The sequence below is a fragment of the Phascolarctos cinereus genome, unplaced genomic scaffold (assembly GCF_003287225.1).
Source record: "Phascolarctos cinereus isolate Bilbo 61053 unplaced genomic scaffold, phaCin_HiC Scaffold_4;HRSCAF=312, whole genome shotgun sequence".
In the NCBI taxonomy this organism is placed as follows: Eukaryota; Metazoa; Chordata; class Mammalia; order Diprotodontia; family Phascolarctidae; genus Phascolarctos; species Phascolarctos cinereus.
Genome location: NW_027555847.1, coordinates 663,377,049 through 663,399,995, shown reverse-complemented (window position 1 = coordinate 663,399,995; position 22,947 = coordinate 663,377,049). Strand labels below are relative to the sequence as shown.

At 41.8% G+C, this 22,947-nt stretch overlaps 2 protein-coding genes across 7 annotated transcripts in view; both read left to right on the top strand.

The window, feature by feature from the left end:
- SAFB (scaffold attachment factor B) overlaps window positions 1-9,164 on the top strand; it is a 48,696-nt gene extending 39,532 nt beyond the window's left edge. For 4 of the 6 annotated variants that reach the window (XM_020971298.1, XM_020971297.1, XM_020971302.2 and 1 more), the window contains 2 exons: window positions 738-804; window positions 1,156-1,467. In XM_020971298.1, the coding sequence (XP_020826957.1) occupies window positions 738-804; window positions 1,156-1,285 (197 nt within the window). In that variant the 3' untranslated portion in view covers window positions 1,286-1,467. Of the gene's footprint in view, window positions 1-737; window positions 805-1,155; window positions 1,468-8,315 lie in introns of those variants that run through there. The other 2 variants (XM_020971299.2, XM_020971300.1) reach the window with 2 other exon arrangements.
- A 3,600-nt stretch (window positions 9,165-12,764) lies between these two features.
- The window catches only part of LOC110197392 (disintegrin and metalloproteinase domain-containing protein 10-like), a 59,329-nt gene continuing 49,146 nt past the window's right edge, over window positions 12,765-22,947 (top strand). Inside the window, exons 1-4 of the mRNA XM_020971259.2 lie at window positions 12,765-13,988; window positions 16,245-16,395; window positions 18,729-18,847; window positions 21,594-21,752. Of these exons, the coding sequence (XP_020826918.2) occupies window positions 13,802-13,988; window positions 16,245-16,395; window positions 18,729-18,847; window positions 21,594-21,752 (616 nt within the window). The 5' untranslated portion in view covers window positions 12,765-13,801. The remainder of the gene's footprint in view (window positions 13,989-16,244; window positions 16,396-18,728; window positions 18,848-21,593; window positions 21,753-22,947) is intronic.

Below are 22,947 nucleotides of genomic sequence, written 5' to 3'. Positions count from 1 at the left end.
CATGAAACACAGATTGTTTGAAGGAGCTAGGGGTGATGCACTCAGGCAAAGAACCTGCAGGGAAGGTGAAGAAATACCATGGCTGTATTCAAGTATTTAAACGTCTGTCGTGGCAAAGAGCAGTTAGATTTGTTCTCTGTGGTCCCAGAGGGTAGATCTAGGAGCAGTGGGTGAGAATTGTAGAGAGATGGATTTCACATCAATTAAAATATAAGGAAAAACCTAGTAAACGAGTTCTAAGATAGAATGGACTGCTTTGACAAAGAGCAGACCTGTGGAAGCAGAGGTTGGATGGCCACTTGTTCTTGGGGGTGTTGCAGAGAAGATTCTCTGTGAGGTCATTTTCAATTCTGACATCCTGGAATCTCTATGTAATATTGTGTCCTTTACACTTCTGAAGTTGTTCTAGACATTAAAGGTCCTCTGCAGGCCTGGATCTGTACATAGCAAGTACAGGCACCAAACAGCATCTGCCTTTTGAGAGATGAAAAAGTTGCTTGAGCAAGAGAGAGTGTGCCTACTTCAGTCACTACTAGTGGGCCAAAGTGGGCAGTATCTTAGGTAGCCATTGTTATGTGTATTAGCAGTAATAGTGCTGTAAGCATCTAGCCAGACCCCACTCATTAATCTGTCTAGATTTTCATTCAGTGGGAAATAAGGTGAGGAATGGCTATACCAAAGCACTGTCGTTTCTGGAGAATTTTCTCCAGATGTTTGAAAACTGTCTTGTCTTTTAGGTGGTGAGAGAAGAATGTCTGGTCACTCTGGACCAGGCCATGTGATGAATCGAGGAGGGATGTCGGGGTAAGAAGTTTCGTCGAGGATAGTTGATTTTCTTTTTCTTCACGCTTCCCTTCCTCTTCCTTTTATAACAGCCTCTTTTTTGCATGTTTGTTTAACTTGCTGATTTGAAGGTTTCAAAACAAGATGAAATCTTTCCAAGTAATAACCTTTGTTACCTAAAGCCATGTGTGACCAGTCATATGTTGTTCCCTATAAAGCAATCTCATGGTTCTATCATCTGATGCATCTGATCAAGAGAGGGAAGGCAGTAGATAAGAGTTGATGGTTCTGAATCATACTGAAAATGTACAGGTAGCGGCCTGCTGGGGTGGGAGAGAATCTTGGGGACAAAAAGTTTGAATTTGTTCCTAGGCGTGGCAGCTTTGCAGGTAGAAATTCCCGGGGCCATGTGATGCAGCGTGGTGGAATGCAAGGTGGAGAATTTGGAGAACAGGACAGAGGGAACAGACCTAATGACACCCGCTTTACTCGCCGCTACTGATTATTTTAAAATCTATGTTAATGTCATATAGCAACAGTGATGCATTCTGTTTGCCAGGGCTACCTTGAACTGTGTAATATTTTTTTTTTATCTGCTCCCATGTTGTAGCTCGATACAATGTGAATTTTATTTGTTTTGAGGTTTTTTTCTTTTGTAATAAACGTGTTCCTGTTCACACACCATTTAAAATGTTCTTTCTTTCTGCCTCAAGTAAGACAGTAACAATCATAGAAACAGTGCCAGAGCTGTTATCTCTAAATTAAAACAATAAAGCCAATCAATTAAAAGTTTTATCAGGCGGTTTCTCCAAAAGCTTTATAGACAATTTACTCCCTCAACCTACCTGCTTGTCCTTATCCTAGATCTCAAAGCCTGAATCTTTACAATATTTCTTCTTTCTTTTGGGGTATATTTTACATTATGGATACATTGGCTGCCAGCAATCTCTACTTGTCTATGTTGATGCTTATATTAAAGAGTGATGTAGCTCTTCAAAACATGAGAAGCTAAGTTGGAAGTCCTTCTATCTCTCTTTTCTCACATTGTTCTTTCCACATGAAATTCCTTTTTCCTTCTTTCTTCCCCATTTCTGCCTGCTTGCTGTCTTAATTTCTGCCTAATTTAATTTCAAGGCCTAGTTCAAATGCCATCTCCATGAATACAGTCCATTTCAAAAAAGAATCTCCACCACAACCTAATTTGTACATCTAATCACTTTGATATTCTAATGATTTGTATTATCGTATGCCAAATGACATCTAAGACATCAAGGATACCTATCTGCAGAAAAGGATGTGAAACAGTTTTGTAGCAATATAGCACCAGAGAAGGAGCTTTAACCTTGGAATCAGGACCTGTGTGCAGATTCTGCCTTTGATGTTTACTGTCTTCAAGTCATTTAATCTACCTGGGCCTGTTTTCTTATCAGGAAAATGAGAGGATTGAATCATATAGCAACTGAGGAAAAACCATAGGCAGGCCTCCTGGTTGTTGAATGGGAATTTCTTAGAAAGGTATCAAAGAATAAGAAGGCACCAAGGGGTGCCATTTGCATTTGCATTGGGAAAAGAAATTGTCCGTGCTGATGAAATGGACGTATTGAAAATACCTCAGAAGCTTGAGAGTTGGAGGGAGCCTCCTACGTTAACCTATAGGAACACGAGTCCCCAACAGGTGGCCGGTCAGGCTTTGCTTACAGAGCTATAGTGAGGAAAATCCTGGCACCTCAAGTTGCCTGTTTTACATAGCTCTAAAGTTATTAGAAAGTTCTTTGTTACATTAAGCTGAAATTTGCCTCTTTGCAATAACTGATTATTAATTTAGAACTAGGAGAGACCTTGGAGGTCCTCTAGCCCAATAGGATCCTCAAACTATAGAGTTGGTGCTGTTCGCTGTGCCAGGTTGCCATGGTTCCTATTTCTACCCTTTGGCTCCAAAGCACAGAAAGTCTGATTCTCCCATTGAGCATAAGAACACTTCAAATAACAGAAAACAACCATTAACTGGATCTTACTAGTTGGTAAATATTCCATTTCTTAAGCCAGTTCTCATGTCATGAGAGAGAATATGTAGAAGAGATAATGCTAAACTTGTAGTCAGGAAGATCTGAGTTCAGTTCCTACCTCTGATACGTACTATCCATGTAAGCATAAGCAAGCAACCTAACTTGAGCCTCCCATCTTCATCTGTAAAATTAGGATAATTTGTTTTTAGAAAACATTAAATGCCTACTAGGTTAGGCATTGTGCTAGGGACGCAGATGCAGAAATGAAACATCCCTCAATGATAAGTCAATACAGGACATATGCAAAATCAATACAAGGTCTCTTCTGTTGGAAGGTGAGGATGCTTACAACTGAGGGAACTAGGAAAAACCCCTTGGAGGTGGCACTTCAGCTAGCCTTGAGGGGAGCCAAGAGTCCCAAGAAGTGGATTCAAGGAGTGAGAGCATTCCAGGCGTAAGCAAACATCCCATACAATATTTTGGAAGTGAGGGAGATCATCTGTATGTGGAGCAGCAGGTAGGACAGTTGGGCTATCGTGGTGAGTTGAAGAGGGGAGTGGTGTGTCATTGGCTCTCAGGTGTCAAACAGGGTCTATATCTTATAAGACTAATGGGAAGCCACTGAAACTTATAAACGAGGGAAATGCATGTTAGGATTGTTATTTGGCATCTGTATGGAAGAGAAATTGGCAAGGAGAGACTGGGTGCCAGGAAGCCAAGAGCACGGTGCAGTGGTCCAGGTGGTGAGACCCTAAACTAAGATAGATGTGGTCAAAATAAAGAGGAGATGGTGGTTGAGGAGGTGGAATTGAAAAGATTTGGCAAATGTCTGAATCAGGGAGGAGGGTGGGACAAAGGGACTGATGTGGTAAAGAGTTGAGGATAATTCCCAAGTTGCATAATTTTGTGACCACAAGATTGGTGGTGTCTTCCACAGGAGGGGTGGGTTGAGATTGTTAGATTATGAATGCTCTTCCTAAAATGTGGTGCTCAGAACTGTCACAAAATACTCTATGTAGGGTCTAACCAGAGAGTACTATAGTAAGAAACATCACCTCCACAAACCTAGATATTCTGCCTCTTAACATAGCCTGAGATGGTACATGGACCCGGTGTTATTGAAGCACAGGCCTATCCTTTACTGTAAATGTCGGTGAGTCAGTCAAAAAGTCTCCAACTGGTTTTTTTCACAGTGGATTGGTACATGGATCTCCACCAAGGAGGAGCCAAGATGCTCCTACCAGCAGTTTCTCTCGACCGGACAGCCTCTAACAATCTCTGTCCAAGTTGTTTCAGGGCCGCTTTCCACAATCGACTGTGTGCTGAAGTTCCCCAACTATTAGCATGGCTTGTTATATATCTGAGCAGACAGGAGAGGCATCAGGGGAAATATTCTGGAAGTAAAGATATGAAGAAACTTTTTGGAAAAAAAAATTTGAAGTCTAAAATGTCTTTCTTTAAGGACTCTGTTCCCTTTGCTGTGAATATTATGAAGCCTAGCTTCTGATTTCTCCCCATATCAAGTTTCAACAGCAAAAAAAAGTTTGTCAAATATCCCTGTGTAAGAAATCTGAACTATTTTAATAATTGGGCAGTTACTTCACAAAATAAATGTATTGTTCAAAATCTGTAAATAAAGTCATAAAATTATTTAATTTACATAGAAGGGCATTAGGAGGACTTAATACATTTATACATTTATATAGTAATACATTAGGAGGACTTATATAAAGAAATAGTATAAAACAAAGGAATAATTTAGGAAAGTAGGAAGGCATCATGGTGTAAGAGAAAAAAAGCTATATTTGGATTCAGAAAACCTGGTTTTGAATCTGAGCATTGCCACTTACTACTTTTGTAACCTTAGGTAAGTCACTTTACCCTTCTAGGCCTCAGTTCACCTGCGGGGGTGGAAAGGTTGAACTATATGACCTTTAAGACCCTTCCAACTATATATCTGTGGTCCATTAAAAATATGTATACACACACACACACACATATATTTGATTAACATCACACTGTCAATTTCTATTAGATTTACAGTCTGCTAAAACCCTCACGTCTCTCATAAAATGACTGTCCAGCCATACTTCCCTGTTTTGCATTTGAGTTAGTGGCAAAGTCCAGTTTAGGGCTCAGATGGAATGTCCAACCTCCTCACTTTACAGATGGGGAAATCGAAATCCAAAGAAATTGAGTCATTTGTCCAAGGTCATACATACAGGTAAGTAACAGGTGAATCTACAGTCTTACTAGTGTGGGGCGCATCTGCTGTCATTGATCACAATTTCTCCAGGCCTTTTTATCCCATATAATTCTTGTCCAAGTCTGGAATCCTCCATAGAGGAGCTTTCCAGTGTACTGCAGGTCTCCCCCTGGGTATTCTGATAACTGATATCTCATAGATACTGGTGCAATACTCAGGCTGTCCCTAGGCTCAGCTTTTCAGAGAGAGAGAGGTTAGATAGCGGTACCTGTAAAGATATCATTAATCTCTGTATGTGAGTGTGTACATTTTATATGTGTGTGTGTGTGTATGTAATATATATATACACACACATATGTATATTTTTGATGATGCCTAACATCAGAATTGGATAGTGTTTCACTTACCAGCTACTTCACAAGTATATTAAAAAGGTTCAAGAGACATAGTTTCTAGGTAATTTAATCATTAATAAGGTCAGCAGGTTATTAATAAAAGGATAGTCATTTGAACTTCTCTCTTAGACCAAAGACAAGCTTGGTGGAGGGGCTTACAGTTTATATATCCTTAGGTATTCAGTGAGGGACAGAAAGTGACCTTGGACAGAGAAATTATCTCTACTCGGGACCAGCTGAAGACTTTGGCTATTCAGACGCAAGGATCTGTCTCCACCCAAGTTTGAGTAGAACATGAAGGGCTTCCCCACCCTAGATTAAATTCGTAGCAAGGTTGAGTGGAGTCTGACCAAGATGAGAAGTTAAGGCAAATTTCATTATCAATAATGTCCTTCAAGAAAACTGAACTTTTAAAAATGGATTTAGAAAAAATGGGATACCTCTGAATCTCCCCAAGATATTGGTTATTAATAATAATTTCTCTCAATATTTATGTCTTCATGTATTTGGAAAGCTGTCATGAGGAAAAGGAATTAGTCTTGATCCACTTAGACCTCAGAAGACAGTACTAGGAATAATAGAGGAAAGTTACAGAAAGGCAAATTGAGGTTTAATGAAAGGGGAAATCCGTAATGATCACAACCATCCCCAAAAAGAAATGGACTGCCTTGGAAAGGTAACGTAGACCTCACTCTCCCCCATCTTACTTTGTTTACCCAGCACTGACTCTGTGGTTTGAAATGTGGCTCTCCCGTTGGGAGAGATACGAGTACCTTCCTTGAGGATTGTGACCATGAGCAAATCACTTAAGGTCTCTGAGACACAACTTCTTCATTTGTGAAGTGGGAAAAATAATTACAAATAAACATACTTCACAGGGTTGTTCACAGCAGGACCTGATGAGATACGTTAACAATTTTCAACTCTTTAAAAGTTTTCTGTAAGTGTCAGCTAATAATGTTTGACATTTGAATGTCTTACCCTAGACCCTTGCTCTAGACTACCTTGCCCCTCTGACCTTCCACCATTCCTAAACTATAAAAACCTTGTCCTTGGGTAACCTTCCACAGTCCAGTTTCTGTGCTCCTGTTCCATAAACTACTATCACTTGAGAAAAATCACAAAATTTTACTTTCTTCCAATGTAAATATATGGAATTCTGTAAATGTAAGGGCTCTTAGCTGGCTCCTTTGTGCTTTCCGCCGTCCTCCTCTGCTTGTATCACTCATTATCTCATTCCCATTTAAGGGCCATAAGCATTTGTTAAGCACCTGCTATGTGCCAGACTCTGTTCTAAATGCTTTACAACAATTACCTCATTTCATCTTAGTAGCCTTCTCTTCTATAACCATAAAATGCACCTCAAACCCCACGTCTTTGGCAGGTATGGGGAACCCGTGGCCTCAAGGCCATGAGGATTTGTTCTGTGACGTTTAGATTCAGCTGAAGGGCTGAATTTGAGGTCCTAGAAGGCCACAGATTCTCTATCCTAGTAGAAGATTGAGGCAATCTGACATAAGCTTCCTCAGCTCTCCTCTTCCACCTCTCAGACTTCAGCATTAGCATCTTCTTTCTCCATTTTTTGTCTTCTATCAGAATACTTACGCTGCTCACTAAGACTAATCCCTACTAACCTGCACAGTTGATCCCATTCACACCTTCAGCTTCAGGCCCTTGTTGCATGCTCATCCCCTCCGCCTTCTGCATCTTCAAGTTCTGCCTTGCCTATGGCTCCTTTCCATATATATATATATATATATATATATATATATATATATATATATATATATATATATATATATGTATGTATGTATATATATGTATATATGTATATACATATATACACACACACACACACACACACACACACACACACACACACACACACACATATACACACACACACACATACACAACCATGCTCAAATCTCACCGATCCTAAAAATGCCTTCTTTTGGCCCCTCTCATCTCTTCTTGTTTACACTGTTAAATTTCTTGAATAAAATTTCTACACCTAATGTTTCTACTTCCTCATTAGCTACTCTCTCTCCTCAATCCCTTCCAAGTAGCCTTCTGCCCCAATCACTGCCTGCCTTCTCTAACATTATCAATGACCTCTCCACTTGCAAAATCCAATGACCTTTTTTTTTCATTGTATATCCTCTTTGACCTTGGAAGTTTGGGGCACTTTTGTGAAGTAGTATTTTAAAGTGAAAGGACTGAGTTACAAAGCGCAGTTCAAGTTAGCAAGGGTTTATTAAGTACTATGTGCCAGGCACCAGGCTAAACTCTGAAGATATAAGAAAAGCAAAAATAGTCCTTGCCTTCACATTCTAATGGGGGAGGCAGCATGCACTGACTACGATAGGACCATGGGTAAGTAAAAAAAAAAACAACAACTTGTTTCAGGCCTTAATTTCCTCTTTTTTTTTTTTTTGAGGCAATCAGGGTTAAATGACTTGTCTAGGATCACACACAGCTAGTAAGTGTCTGAGGTTGATTTGAACTCAGGTCCTCCTGACTCCAAGGCCCTTGCTCTATCCATTGCACCACCTATTGGCCCCTAGGCCTTCCTTTCCTCATCTATAAAACGAGAGCATTAGACTAGACTCAGATTCCCTCCAGCTTCAAATCTATGATCCTCTGATCAATGAGTGTACCAAGCTTGATAGGTGCCAAATTAAAAACATTTTTTTCTTGATCTCTAGAGCAAGAGTGTGAGGTATCAAGTATAAAATTTAAAAAATCATTTTAATTCTATTTTGCTAAGACTTAACCAAGCTAGATTTAGTATTCCCTCTCCCAGTTCCTAACCCTTATAAACTTCACCTACCACCCACATCCCAGAGAAACTTGCCTAAAGGTCAAGTTTTTGTCTTGTAATTACCTGCAGCTTTGTAACCCCACCCATCATTTACTTTCCAGAGAAACCTGATTTACCGGGAAGGTCCATGGAGCCGTTGTGCTGACCTCATTGTTTGCCTGTGAAACCTGGACAGTCTACCGGCACCTGGCCAGGCAATTGAATCGCTTCCATTGGAATTGTCTTAGGAAGATTCGGATGATCACCTGGTAAGATATCATACTGGACACTGAGGTCCTTTCTCGAGCTGAACTACCAAGCATTCAAATTCTACTTCAGAGAGCACAACTCCAGTGGGCTGGCCATCTCAAAGACTTTTTACGGACAACTATCACAAGACAAGCACTCACACAGAGGTCAGAAGAACTGATACATGGACATTCTCAAGGTCTCTCTGAAGCCCTTTAGTATAGGTTGTGAGACATGGGAGATGCTGGCACAGGACTGTCCAGCATGGCACGCCCAGATCAAAGAAGGCACTGTGCTGTATAAGCAAAGCAGAGTCACACTATCGCAAGAGGAATGTAAGATGCACAAATCTAAAGACGTCGTATTGGACTCATCAGCCGCCTTGACCTCCACATCGTGATGTCATTGGTTCTCTGTGAGTATGAAGGATGAACAACTTCCATCACTTGAGAACCTTTCCTATGATTCCAATCTCATGTCTTGGCTGAGATTAAGGGAGTTTCAGAAGGGGAGGTCCAAATGATGTAATCTCAATTCTGACTATGTTGATAGCCAGTCAGAAGAAGACATAGCTATGTTGCTAGAGATTGTGCTCTGTCGTCTTGCTGATTGTTATATAAGACCTTGCCAGCCCTCGCTCCTGTCTCTGGTCATCGAAAGAGGCCATCAACCCAATTTGTTGGTTACTGCTAACCTAATCAATAAATCAGTCATGCTCAGAACTTTGTCTCTCAGTTTACCTTAATTTTCAAATGTAATACAAGTTTGAGCTCAGTCTGCTCTGACGAGCCTGACACCAGTTATTTATTGACCCAGATCACCAGATAGTGAGTGACCTCCTGCTGAAAGCAGTCAGTTAACAAGCATTTATTATGTATTTGCTATATGCCAGGCTAGGTTTACAAAGGAAGGCAAAAAACAGTCCCTCCTCTCTAAAGAGCTCACAGTCTGATGAGGAGGACCACACGGAAACAACTATGTATAAACAAGATCTAGAGGGGAAGGGGTTTTTGTAGAAAATGAGATCAAAGGGAGCCAGAGAAGCTGGGAGGCGGTGAAGAGGAAGGGCATTCCAGGTATGATGGACAGCCTGTACAAAGGCACAGTGTCAAGAAATGACCAGATGATTTATGACCAAACAAGGTAGACAGCATTATGAAACCCAAAATGGATCATTTTTATTACATTAAATTGAAAAGAACAAAGCCAATGCAACCAAGATTAAAAGGAAAGCAGAGAGCTGGGAAACAATTTTTATAGCCAATGTCTCTGATAAAGGCTTCATTTCTAAAATATGTGGAGAACTGAGTCAAATTTATAAGAATACAAGTCATTCCCCAATTGATAAATGGTCAAGGCATATGAACAGGCAGTTTTCAGAGGAAGACATTAAAGCTATCTATAGTCATATGAAAAAATACTCTATATCACTATTGATTAGAGAAATGCAAATCAAAACAACTCTGTGGTACCACTTCACACCTATCAGATTGGCTAATGTGGCAAAACTAGAAAATGAGAAATGTTGGAGAAGATGTGGGAAAATTGGAACACTAATGCATTGTTGGTGGAATTGTGAACTGATCCAACCATTCCGGAGAACAATTTGGAACTATGCCCAAAGGGCTATAAAAGTGTACATACCCTTTGACCCAGCAATAGCACTTCTAGGGCTGTATCCCAAAGAGATCATAAAGATAGGAAAAAGACGCACGTGTACAAAAATATTTGTTAACAGCTCTTTTTGTGGTGGCCAAGAATTAGAAATTGAAGGGATGGCCATCAATTGAGGAATGGCTGAACAAGGTGTGGTATATAAATGTAATGGAATACTACTGTTCCATAAGAAATGATGAGGAGGCAGACTTGAGAAAAATCTGGAAAGACTTATATGAACTGATGCTGAGTGAAGGGAGCAGAACCAGGAGAACATTGTACACAGTAACAGCAACATTGTGTGATGACTGATTTTGATAGACTTAGCTCTTCTCAGCAATGCAAGGATCTAAGACAACTCCAAAAGACTCATGATGAAAAATGCTATCCACAGAGAAAGAACTTTGGAGTTTGAATGCAGATGGAAGCATACTATTTGCCCTCTCTTTCTCTTTTTTTTTTGTTTCTTCTTTCTTGTGTTTCTTTCATTGGTTCTAATTCTCCTTCACAACATGACCAATGTGAAAATGTATTTAATATGAATGTATATGTAGAGCCTATATCAAACTGCATGCTATTTTGGGGAGGGGGCAAAGGGAAGGGGAAGAAAATTTAGAACTCAAAATCTTATGGAAGTGAATGTTGAAAACTAAAAATTAATTAATTTTTTTAAAAAGAGGCAATTACATGTATAACCTATATCAGATTGCTTGCCATCTTGGGGAAGGGGGAGGGAAGGGAAGGAAGGACAAAGATCTGGAACTCAAAATCTTATAAAAATGAATGTTGATAACTAATTTTAAGAAATTATTTATTTATTTTTAGATTTCAACATTCACTTCCACAAGACTTTGAGTTTTAAATTCTCTCTCTGTCCCTCTCCTCCACCCTCCCCAAGATGGCATGCAATCTGATATAGGCTCTACTTAGACATTGAAAACTATCTTTGGGGCAGCTAGGTATCACAGTGCATAGAGCACCGGCCCTGGAGTCAGGAGGACCTGAGTTCAAATACGGCCTCAGACACATAATACTTACTAGCTGTGTGACTCTGGGCAAGTCACTTAACCCTAACCTCCTTGCCAAAAAAGAATATTATCTTTACATGTAATTGGAAAAAAATGAAATACTATTTACAAAAAAAAAAAGCAATGAGCATATAATGTAAGACTAGAAAGAACCTTACAGAATGAAATTTCTTCATTTTACAGATGAAGAGTCTGAGACCTAGAGAGGCTAATGACTTGTCCAAGGTGAAAAGGTAGCAGAGCCAGGATCTGAAGCTATGTCCCCTAACACTTAACTCAAGTCTCTTTCTGATATATCTCATTGCCCTAAAAGCTGATTATTGATTTAAGCCTTGTGAGGCGTCAGTGAAACATCATTTGTTATTCCTGCGTAATCACTGAAGTGAACATGCAATGAAGGCAATTCAGCCATGGTAGATTTGGCTTTCAATTTCACTTGTCAATGTCGATCTGTCACTGCCTGTGTTTCCTATTTGTTCCAAGGCTATAAGCAGGAGCTTCTCAGTATAAAGCAGACTCTGAAGGTTGAACAATGAGGTTATAAACACAACTATTGACAAAGCTAAAACACAGTGTCCTAAGTAGCAGAACACCAGAAAAAGAGCTCCAAGGAAAATGAAGCTACAACAGGGCATAGTGAATAAAAATCAAGGAGGCAATTGGCATTCTGGAAACAATGCAAAATACTGCCTTGGTTCCTTATAACAGTCTGCCTCTGAGGCCATCTCCAGTCCTCCTGATGTATATCTTGCCACTGGGCCGATGGCTCTGGAGAAGAGAGTGAGGCTGGTGACGGTACAGCACCTGCCTCACAGTAAATCCTATTCACTTGCAATCCAGACATCACCTGCCTGATATCATTGGTTCTCTTCTAGAATGAAGGGCAAGTAACAACAACAATAACAGTGAAAGAGGAGGTCTAGTAGTTCTGGAACCGTCCTCTCATTGGGAATGGATTAAAGAGGGAACAATACCTACATCTAGAAGGGCATCAAAATCTTCTAAATTCAGAAGAAATAAAAGGCTAAGGGGATAGAGAGGATTAGGGAGGGATTTTTAGACGGGAGCGTGAAAAAATAGGATAAGGGGCACTATAGAAGGATGTTTAATGGGAATAGGAGGAAATGGGAGAGATCCTTGGAGTGGGGGTAGGTTAAGTAATAGGAGAGAGCAAGATAGCGGGTAGAAGTAAAGGAGAGGAGCCAGGAGGGATAGGAAACAAGCGATATGCACAAAACATAAAGACCAGGAGTAGAATTTGTTAGGGAAAAAAGAGTAGGGGTGGTAATCGTGATCTCAGACAAAGTTAAGGCTAAAATGGATTTAATCAAAAGAGAAAAATAGGGAAATTACACCAGGTGTCAGTCATATTCATCAATGTTGTTTTGGACTATTTAAAACAACTAGACAGTATGAGGTTGGAATATTGCTGTGGTGTAGGAAATGATGAGTTAGTGGAGTCGGAAAAACATGGAAAGAGACTGGGGCTTATGAAGAATGAGGTTATCCACCCTCAGAGAAACAGAGGATAAAATAAGTACAGTGTGGTCTTACATAGATGCATATGTATGTATATGTCTATATATGAATATGATTATGGATATCTAAGTATATCTATGTGTATGTAAGTGTATGTATGTAGGTATATATGCATGGATATATATCTTTGTGTGTATATGTGTATTATGCTCCCCATTTTATAAATGATGAAACTGGGGCATACAGAGTTTGAAGGACTGAGGCTGGATTTGAACTTGGGTCTTCCTGACTCCAGGCTAATAGACTCCAGGGATAATATTTGTAAAGCATATAGTAGGTGTTTGCTTCCTTCCTGTCAGTAAAGGAAATGAGGTTAGTTTGGAATGATCTATTCTTGATGAAACCTTGTTGGCTCTTTGTAATCACCAATTTCCATCTTAGGTGTTTGCAAACCATCTTCCTGAGTAGTTCTGCCTCCTCTCTGTTATCAGTTATCCTACTCCCATCTACCCCAATCAAAGAAAGGTCCTACGTCTTCTTTGACTCTTCTTTTTCTCCCAATATAGCTTAAAAGGAAACTCACCTTTTTGCTTTTCCTTTAGTCTCCCTCTTTACCTCTCAGCTCATTCTGAGCTTTAGCACTCCTGACCATGCCACACCCATACAATCATTATTTTTAAACTGCTCTATCTTATGTCTTCTGTACGTTTCTTTTTCAAATCTAAATTGGTTAATTACATTTTTTTTTAAACTTGGCTCCAAAGGACAGAACTAAGAACATCAGGGCAAAATTGAAGAATGGCAAATGTTGGCTCTGTGTAAAGACAAACTTCCTAACAATCAGGGCAAGCCTTCCTGAAGTGGGATAGGTTGCTTCTGGAGACAGCAAGTTCCCTGTCACTGGTGGGCTTCAAAGACTGGAAGCATTGTCCAAAGAATTCCTGCTCAGGTACTGAGAGAACTAGGTGCCCTTCATGGCCTCTGCCAATTCTGAGACATGGTAACTCTAGGATCCTAAGAGTTAATGAAGGCAGGATTTGGAAAGAAAGGCAGGTAAGGAGTGCCAGGAAGGGGAGGAGGTATGCAAGTAAGGGCAGGAAACTAATCAGGGTGGAGGCAAAGTATTGCTGTTGCCTTCACAGAGACAGAGGTGGACCCAGATAGACATGGAGGGCCAGAGACAAGAAGGCTGCTGAATGATCACCATTCACTGCACAGTTTGCAGGGTAGGAGCATCCATGGTCTGTCCTAATTATGATGTTGCAATAAAGAATCTATTTCTTCCAAGGAAGACAGTCCCAGTGAGATCGCCCATGGCTGTGCTCAAATCTGTCTCTTTCCTCTTGGTATTACACGTCTCTGCATCACAAGCTGCTAGTTCAGGTGAGACTCCTGGTTTCTTCACTTCTTTTTGATGGCTGGACATGACAAAGGGCCTGAGCAGGCCATTAGAACTCTTTTGTAGGCTTTTCCAGAAACCTACTAGATGGAGCCTGCTCTGCTAGAGGGAGTTATGCTCTGTCTGCTAGGGAAGTGAGTCAGACAGGAATTGCTTTTGCTGACTTGAGGAGTGAGGTGCCTCAGGGCATCTTTTGGGCTCCTGGAAGAATTGTTGTTGCAGTCCTTTTTCCATCCTATTCGACTCTTCATGACCACATCTGGGGTTTTACTGGCAAAGGTACTAGAGTGATTTGCCATTTCCTTCTCCAGCTCATTTGATAGATGAGGAAACTGAGGCAAACAGGGCTAAGTGACTTGCCCAAGGTCACATAGCTAGTAAGTGTCAGAGGCCAGATTTGAATTCACAAAGATGAGTCTTCCTGACTCCAGGCCCTGCAATCTATAAGAATGTGGGAGATGGGGCTGTCGGTCCCGTTATGACTAATTTATTCAAAGAAGTGATGTCCATGTGCAGGAGCAGAAACAGGATGTTCATGCGGCATAGTGGAAATGGTATGGAATTTGGGCTCAGAAGGACTGAGATTCTAATCCTCACTCTCCTACTCGTTGGCAAGTGGCTTCCCTATTCAGGACCCATTCCCTCCTCCAGAGGAGAGGGAGACTTGCACAGTAGAGGCACTGACTGTGAAGTCAGGGGACCTGAATGTAAATACTGACTTGGCTTCTGACTTCCTCAGTGGCATTGAGAAAAATCACTGTCCTCTCTGGATCTTGGATGCCACATCTCTGAAATAGTGGGCTTGGACTCAATGACGTGTCCAGTCCCTTCCAACTCTAATTTTATGACCCTATGACTCAGTGACTTAAAAGTCCCTCCAGGCTCTAAAGCTGGTAAGATAAGACTTCCTTTTCTGGAACCCTGGGGCTCAACAGCCTTTTTTTTTTTTCAGCAAGTGGGACCAAAGTAAAACTTTCTAGAAGACACAGCCCTAGGCTGGCCAATGGGATACTCTGATAGGGAAACAAAAAAGGTTTTGGGCTCAGTGGAAAGGCAGACTTAGCTATAGCTCTCTAAAAGTAAGATGGAGTGTGTTAAGACATAGTGAGGCCCTGATCAGGTAAGGATTGGACTAGATGGTCCCTGAGGCCCCTTCTAAATCTGGAGTATTGGAAAGGCCCCTTCAACCCTGGACAGTCAGCGTTCTGAGGGTTCTCCCAGCTCTGGCATTCTATGTTCCAAAGTCCTCTCAAGCTCTGAAATCCTTTGTTCCAAAGTCCCTTCTAGCTGTGACATTCTATGTCCCAAGAGGTCTCTCAGCTCTGATATTCTATGTTCTAATGTCCCTCCCACTTAGTGTCTCAAAAACCTAGTGAAAAGAGAGGTTCACAGAGAAGTGGGTGATCAACAGGGTCAGAGGCTGCAGAGAGGTCAAGGAGAATAAGGATAGAGAAAAGGTCGTTGGATTTGGCAAATAAGAGGTCATTAATAACTTTGGAGAGAGCAGTTTTGGTGGAATGAGGTGGGAAGCTGGCTTGTAAGGAATTACGGGGTGTTTGGGGAGGACTAGCACCTCTAGTTCGAGGGCTTGGAACCCTTTTCAGGGCTGCTTGTCCACCTTTGGTGTGCCTAACTCTCACCTGGGGCTCCAAGAAGCTGTAGCATGTGCAATGGCCACGCTCTGGTAAAACCGTCTTGGTAGCTGGGCTACAGCAGTGAACCAGTCAGTGAGTTAGAGTGACGTCTACCCCCCAGCATGCAAAAGCTTCCCTTGGCAGAATGGGCGCTGGAGAACAGTTTGTGCCAATGGGCCATGGGGGCGGCTGAAGCAGGCAGGCACTGTGGAGTGCGTAGAGTTTGGTAGAACGTCAAAGACACCAAGGTCATCCTGACTTTTGTCTTACCACTGGACCTTGATGACTGTGGAAGAGAGAATGAGGCTAATGACTTTGGGAAACTGCCTCACTTGTATCCAGTTCTTACACACACACACACACACACACACACACACACACACACACACATATCAAGACATCACCCCATAATGTTATTGGTCCTCTTTGAAAACAAAGGTCCAACATCAAAAAATTCTGAGGTTACTTTCAGCTCTGACATTCTGTAGTGTTGCCCAGGTCCTACATTCTTTGATGTAGTATCCATGGTCCCTTCTGGCCCTGAAATTTTATCAATCTGTAAGTCTATAAACACTTTAAAAATATTCCTGTTTCCATCCTCATTAGGAGGCCAGACAGAATGCTCCAGACCATTCATCCGATACCATGAGCAAGTCTCATACAACAGGGCTGCCTTGGAGCAAGAGATCTGGAGGATCCGGAGAGCTGCCAATGAAGTGGAAGAGCCAGTCCAGCTTGATTTCCAAGCATATCAGAGGTCAGTGCGGCTTCAGAAATAACCCCCAATATTTGAGTGCTTCTTCTACCTGGGCGACCATATGTGGTCCCCATCATAGGCACCCGGCAGCCCCTTCCTTCCACCAGGAGTGGAATCGTGGAATATGAGAACACCAGAGCTAGCATATCCAGTTAAAGCTTATCCAGTTCTGGGGTCCATTACTTGTTTTTAATATTTTGACAATAAAATTAAGACATGGTTGTCAAAGAAATTGGTTTATTTGTATTCCTGCTAATTTTATTTTGTGCATTTAAAAATGTCATTCTGCAAAGGGGTCCATAAGCTTCAGCCTTTCACAGAGGTCCTGGACACAAACGAAGTTAAGAATCCTTGAATTTTAGTCCCAAACTCTCATTTTATAGATGAGGAAATCCAGGCTCAAAGCAGGGCACATGCTTCCAGTCCCACAGGCTGGAAATGAGCCTCATTCCTGACTCCTCATCCTTATCCCATACTACCAATCATTTGCCAGATATTGTTGTTTCTATCTCCAAAACATCTCTCATAGGTCCCTTTCCCTCAACTCATACAACAACCACCCTACTTTAGGTCATCATTGCCCCTTACTGTACAATGGTAATGTTCTTCTAATTGGTCCCCTTGCATCCTGTCTCTTCATTTCAATCCATCCTACACTCAGCAACTGAAGCAATTCTTTTTTTTTTTTTTGGCTAGGCAATGGGGTTAAGTGACTTGCCCAGGATCACACAGCTAGTAAGTGTTATGTGTCTGAGGCCGAATTTGAACTCAGGTCCTCCAGAATCCAGGGCTGGTGCTCTATCCACTGCACCACCTAGCTGCCCCGAGCAGTTCTTTCAAATTGCAAATATGACTGTGACAACCCCTTCACCTCTCCTTCCTTTCCTGCCCCCTCCCCAGTCATAAGAGAAACTTCCTTAATTCCCTATTACCCCTGTGATCAAATAGGTCCTGTGTTTATAATTCTGCTTCATCATGAACTCATTGAAGTTTTTCCTTGTCTCAAGGTACAATGAGATTCAATTTGTTTACTCACTTGGGCTGCCCATTTGTACATAAGAATGGCATTCCTGACCCACCATCAGAAGGAAGAGTATCTTGAGCACTTTTACTAGCAGAGGGGACAGGCTACCCTGAGTCATCCACACTCTTACCAAGCTAAAGTGTGATCAAAGTTATGCAATTTTGGATGTGGCTTGCCATTGTTAAAAGGAACTTTTGAGACAATCTAGCCAAATCCCCTCATTGTACAGAGAAGGAAAGTGAAGTGTAGGGAAGAAAAGTGGCTTGTCTGAGGTCATACATAGATATAGACCCTGTTTTCATCTCAGCCTGCAAAAATCCTCATCTCCTTTCAAGGTTCAGCAGAGGTGCCCCCGGCTCCATAAAGCCTTCCCTGATCCCCCCAGTGTATAATCTCTCCCTTCTTAAATAGTCTTGCATTTCCATCTTTGTACATGAAGTATCCTCCCAGTAGAAGGTGAGCCCCTTGAGATTGAGGCCTGTTTCAATTTTCATCTCCGTAGCCCTAATGTTGAATATAGTCCCTTGCACATGTTAGACATTTAATGCTTGTTGCATTAAGTTAACTGAATTGAACTGAAGTGACCCAGGCCTAGGACCCAGGAGACCTGGATCAGTGTTCTTTGAATGAATAAATGAAAAAGCAGTAATTAAATGTTTACTATGTACTAAGTGCTGGGAATATAAATAAAATGATATAGATAAAAAGATCAAAATGATCAAGCTCTCAAGGGCCTCACTCACATTCACACTGGAGAGAAGAATACATCTAAGAATACAGTTCTATCTAGAAAAGCCGAGAGGTCTTAAGGGTACAGCAACAAGGCCCAGGAGCAGACGGCTAGCTATAAGGCATAGTGGATGGAGGATTGAGCTTGGAGTCAGGAAGATCCGAGTCCAGATTTGGCCTCAGATACTCTTTTTTTTTTTTAGATCAGAGTTTTTATTTTATTTTATTTTTTAAGGCAATTAGGGTTAAGTGACTTGCCCAGGGTCACACAGCTAGTAAGTGTCAAGTGTTTGGTCTGAGGTCGAATTTGCACTCAGGTCCTCCTGACTTCAGGGCCAGTGCCCTGTCCACTGCTCCACCTAGCTGCCCCTCTCAGACACTTTCTAGCTGTGTAACCTCGGGCAAATCATTCAACCTCTGTTGGTCTCCATTTCCTCATCTGTAAACTGAGTGGGTTCCTTCTAGCTGTTAAGTTTTTCAATCCCTAGGATTCCACCCCACCCCTCAGCCTCCGCCAAGAACTAGGGGGAACCAAGGTAAAGGCACTGACATTGTGGGGTCCTTTCTTTGGGCCTTCCAGGACTTTCAAACTCAGCCTGAAACATGATGACAGCATCTTCTCCAAAGACTTTGAGCTCACTGGGATGAGACGCCCCACCTCTTTCAATGTGTCTTTCCTTTATTCTGGAGAGCTGAGAGGTAAGAGTTTCCTCTCATTAAAAGTCCAGCTGCTAGGCTCCAGCACAGACGTAAGTAAGTCTACATGGGAAACTACCATCATCAGTGCCTAAGGAGGGAGAGCAGAGGAGCAAAGTCCTTGGAACCGGTAGCAGAAATGAAAAACCTTGCTCTCCCTTGTTCCTTAGAAGAGACTCCTCCCTTTTTAAATTCCATACTTCTAGAAAAAGCCATCTATCCTCAGTGCTTCCACTACCTCTCTCACTCTCACAGAAACCCTTTGCAATCTGGCTTCTGACCTCACCACTCAACTGAAACTGGGCTCTCCTAACTGGCCAATCTAATGGCTTTTCCACAGTCCTTGTCCCACCTGACCTTTCCACAGATTTTGGCGCTGTCGACTAGCTTTTCCTCCTGGATATTTCACCTCTTTTCTGGGTTTTTCTGATGCTGCTCTCTTCATTGTCTCTGACTGTCTCCCAAGCCTGGAATGCTCTCCCTCCTCCACTCTGCCTCCTAACCTTCCTGGCTTCCTTTAAATCCCAACTAAAATCCCATCTTTACGGGAAGTCTTCCCTAATCCCTCTTTAATTTTCATGCCTTCTCTCTGTTAATTGTTTCCTATTTATCCTGCATATAACTTGCTTTGTATGTATTTGTTGGCATGTTGTCTCCCACAGCAGATTATAAACTCCTTGAGGGCAAGGACTTTCTTGCCTCTTTTTGTATCAGGGTTTAGCACCAAGTCTGGTACATAGTAGGCACTTAGAAAATGGTTATTGATTTATTGGTTCTGGTTCTCCTTTCTGCCTGCTACTTCTCAGTCTTCTTTGCTGTCATGCTCACTGACTGTGTGTATCCCCCAGGGCTCTGTCCTGAGCTTTCTTCCCTTCTTTCTCAATACTCTCTCACTTGGTGACCTCAGTAGCTCCCATAGGTTCAATTCATGATCTCCATGCAGATGACTCCCAGATCTCTATATCCAGCCCTAGTCTTCTTCCTGAGCTTAAGTCCTTCATCACCAGTTACCTATTGAACATTTCAACCTGGACATGCAGGAGACATATCAAATTCAGCACGTCTAAAACAGAACTCTATCTTTCCCCCAAATCTACCCTTTTTCTGAACATCCCTATTGCTGTCAACGGCACCACATCCCTGACTCCTCATCCTCGTCCCTTGTAGCCAATCACCTGCCAACTATTGTTGTTTCTATCTCTAATGTGTGTCCCCTTCCCTCTGCTTAGATAATAAGCGCCCTAGTTCAGGTCATCATTGCCTCTTGACTGTACATTCGTGACATTCTCCTAATTGGTCCCCTTGCCTCCTGTCTCTCTCCACTTCTTTTAAATTACAAATAGGACCATGATGACCCCTTCACCTTTCCTTTCCTCCCTGATACTCCCCTCATTATCATGCAATAAGCTTCAATAACGCCCCGTCACCGCTGGGATCACATGGGAAATCTTTTGTTTGATGTTTATATATTTATTTATAACATATTTATATCATAAGAATTTATAATTATGTATTTTTAAATGTTATATATGTTTTATATCTAATTATAATTTATAATGTTTATAATATAAACTCCTTTCTGGATAAGGCTTCCTGTGACTCTAGTGTTCTTAGATGTTACTCCTCCAAACCTCCTTTGAGGTCTAGCCATACTGGCCGACTTGCTGTTCCTTACCCATGATTCTTATCTCCTGCCTCGGTGCCTTTGCAGCTCTCTCATCCCCAGAGTACGGCTCCCTCCTCACCTCTCTTGGAATCCCTGCTTAGCTTCAAAACTTGGCTCAAGCACTTCCCTCTATAAGAAGCCTTTTCTGGTCCTCACCACTACCACCCTGGTCCCCCCCCCCTCCCACCTTCCACCAGGTGTTAGTGCCTTCCCATCCCAGGTTCCATTGTGTTAGCACTATGTTTTGTGCTTAATAAATACATGCTGATGGATTGACAGTATCTAGCAGTACCTCTAACAGAAATGTTAGGGGGCAGCTAGGTGGTGCAGTGGATGGAGCACCAGCCCTGGATTCAGGAGGACCTGAGTTCAAATCCGGCCTTAGACACATAACACTTACTAGCTGTGTGACCCTGGGTAAGTCACTTCACCCCATTGCCTAACCAAAAAAAAAAAAGAAATGTTAGATAAAGTTTATCCCTCCAGTGATCATGTAACTCTTTGGCATGTGTTCAGTTCAATTCAACTAGCATTCATTAAATGAATACTATGTGTCAAGCACTGTGCTGGGTACCAGAATTATATAAAGACAGAAATGAAACAGTATCTGCCTTGTGGGAGACTATATTCTTTTTTTTTTTTGGCCTTTTTTTTGGTGAGGCAATTGGGGTTAAGTGACTTGCTCAGGGTCACACAGCTAGTGCGTGTCAAGTGTCTGAGGCCGGATTTGAACCCAGGTCCTCCTGACTCCAGGGCTGGTGCTCTATCCACTGTGTCACCTAGCTGCCCCAAGGAGGTTTCATTTTTAAGGGAGGAAAGTAGTGAGGTCTTCAGAGAAGTCCTACCAATCCTTCCCACTGTTCCAAGAAATCCACCTGGGACAAATCCAGCAGTCAGATGTGACAATTCTCATGGGTTCAATCTGTCTTTCACAAGTTCTCCATAAAAAAGCACAGCAACAACATCTGAATTTCTCCAATGTCTCTCTTTTTGTCTGTTTGCTTTTTAGTGAGGCAGTTGGGGTTAAGTGACTTGTCTGGGGTCACACAGCTAGTAAGTTATCAATCCAATGTCTCTTAACAGATGAACCAGGCTCTTCCTGCCATGGTTCCATCATTTATGGTCTCTTTGAAGGCATCATCCACACTAACGATGGCACCTACTATGTGGAACTGGCAAGAGCATCTTCTGGTAATGAAACAGGGCCAAGACTTTCAATCATTTACCACCAGCGGGAGATAGGTGAGTCCTAGTTCCCTTGGTACAGTATCAATATCAACCCTTCAGAAATGTTCAGAGGCCCTCTGGGCTGCTTAAATCATGCACTCCATTTTAACTTGCCCTACACACACACCCTTAACCCACTATCTACAATTAAATTCAATGTAATTCAATAAATATTTGTTAAGGACTGACTGTATACACAATTGGAGCTCCCAGGGTATCCTGTCAGAGGACAGAAGTATAGTTCACCTCTATATCCCTTGGCCCTCAAAAGCTGTTGGGAGGGGAAAGAATAGGGGCTCTGCTCTTGGTACTATCTTTCCCACCTACTTCTGTTCCCAGGGTTCTTCACTTCAGCTGTAAAGGATCAGGTAGAACCCTGGGAATTGGGGGGAGGAAGAGTGGCAATGCTGGTACTAACAGTACAGCTGCCCTTGGCTCAAAGTGATCTTTCCCTCGCCTGGCTACATGGAAGGGAGTATTTCTTTTACGCACTTACTGCATTCTGACATGTTTTATAATTATTTGTAGACATGTCTTACAGCTCTCCCAAAGTGGAATGGGCTGCCTTGGGAGGCAGCAAATTCCCCATGACTGTAAGTGTTCAAAGGAAGGTTGGCCATTTTTTTTTGTTTGGTTTTTTTTTCAGCTTCTTTTTTAAAATTAATTTATTTATTTTTAATTTTCAGCATTCACTTCCATAAGATTTTGAGTTGTAAATTTTCTTCCTCTCTCCTCCCCACTCCCCAAGATGGCGTGCAATCTGATATAGGCTCTACTTACACATTCATGTTAAGCATATTTTCCCATTAGTCATGATGTAAAGAACAATTAGAACTAATGGGAGGAACTACTAGAATGAAGCAATAAAACAAAACAACAAGGGAAAAGGAGAGCAAATAGTGTGCTCCCATCTGCGTTTAGACTCCACAGTGCTTTCTCTGGATGTGAATGGCATTTTCCATCATGAATCTTTTGGAGTTGTCTTAGATCCTTGCATTGCTGAGAAGAGCCAAGTCTATCAAATTCAGTCATCGCACAATGTGGCTGTTACTGTGTACAGTGTTCCCCTGGTTCTGCTCATTTTACTCAGCATCAGTTCATGTAAGTCTTTCTGACTTATTCTGACAGGTTTTTCTGAAGTCTAAGGCTGGCCATTTTTGAAAGATGTAGAAATGCTTTATGATTTGTGGAAGGGGTGACCTAGTTGACC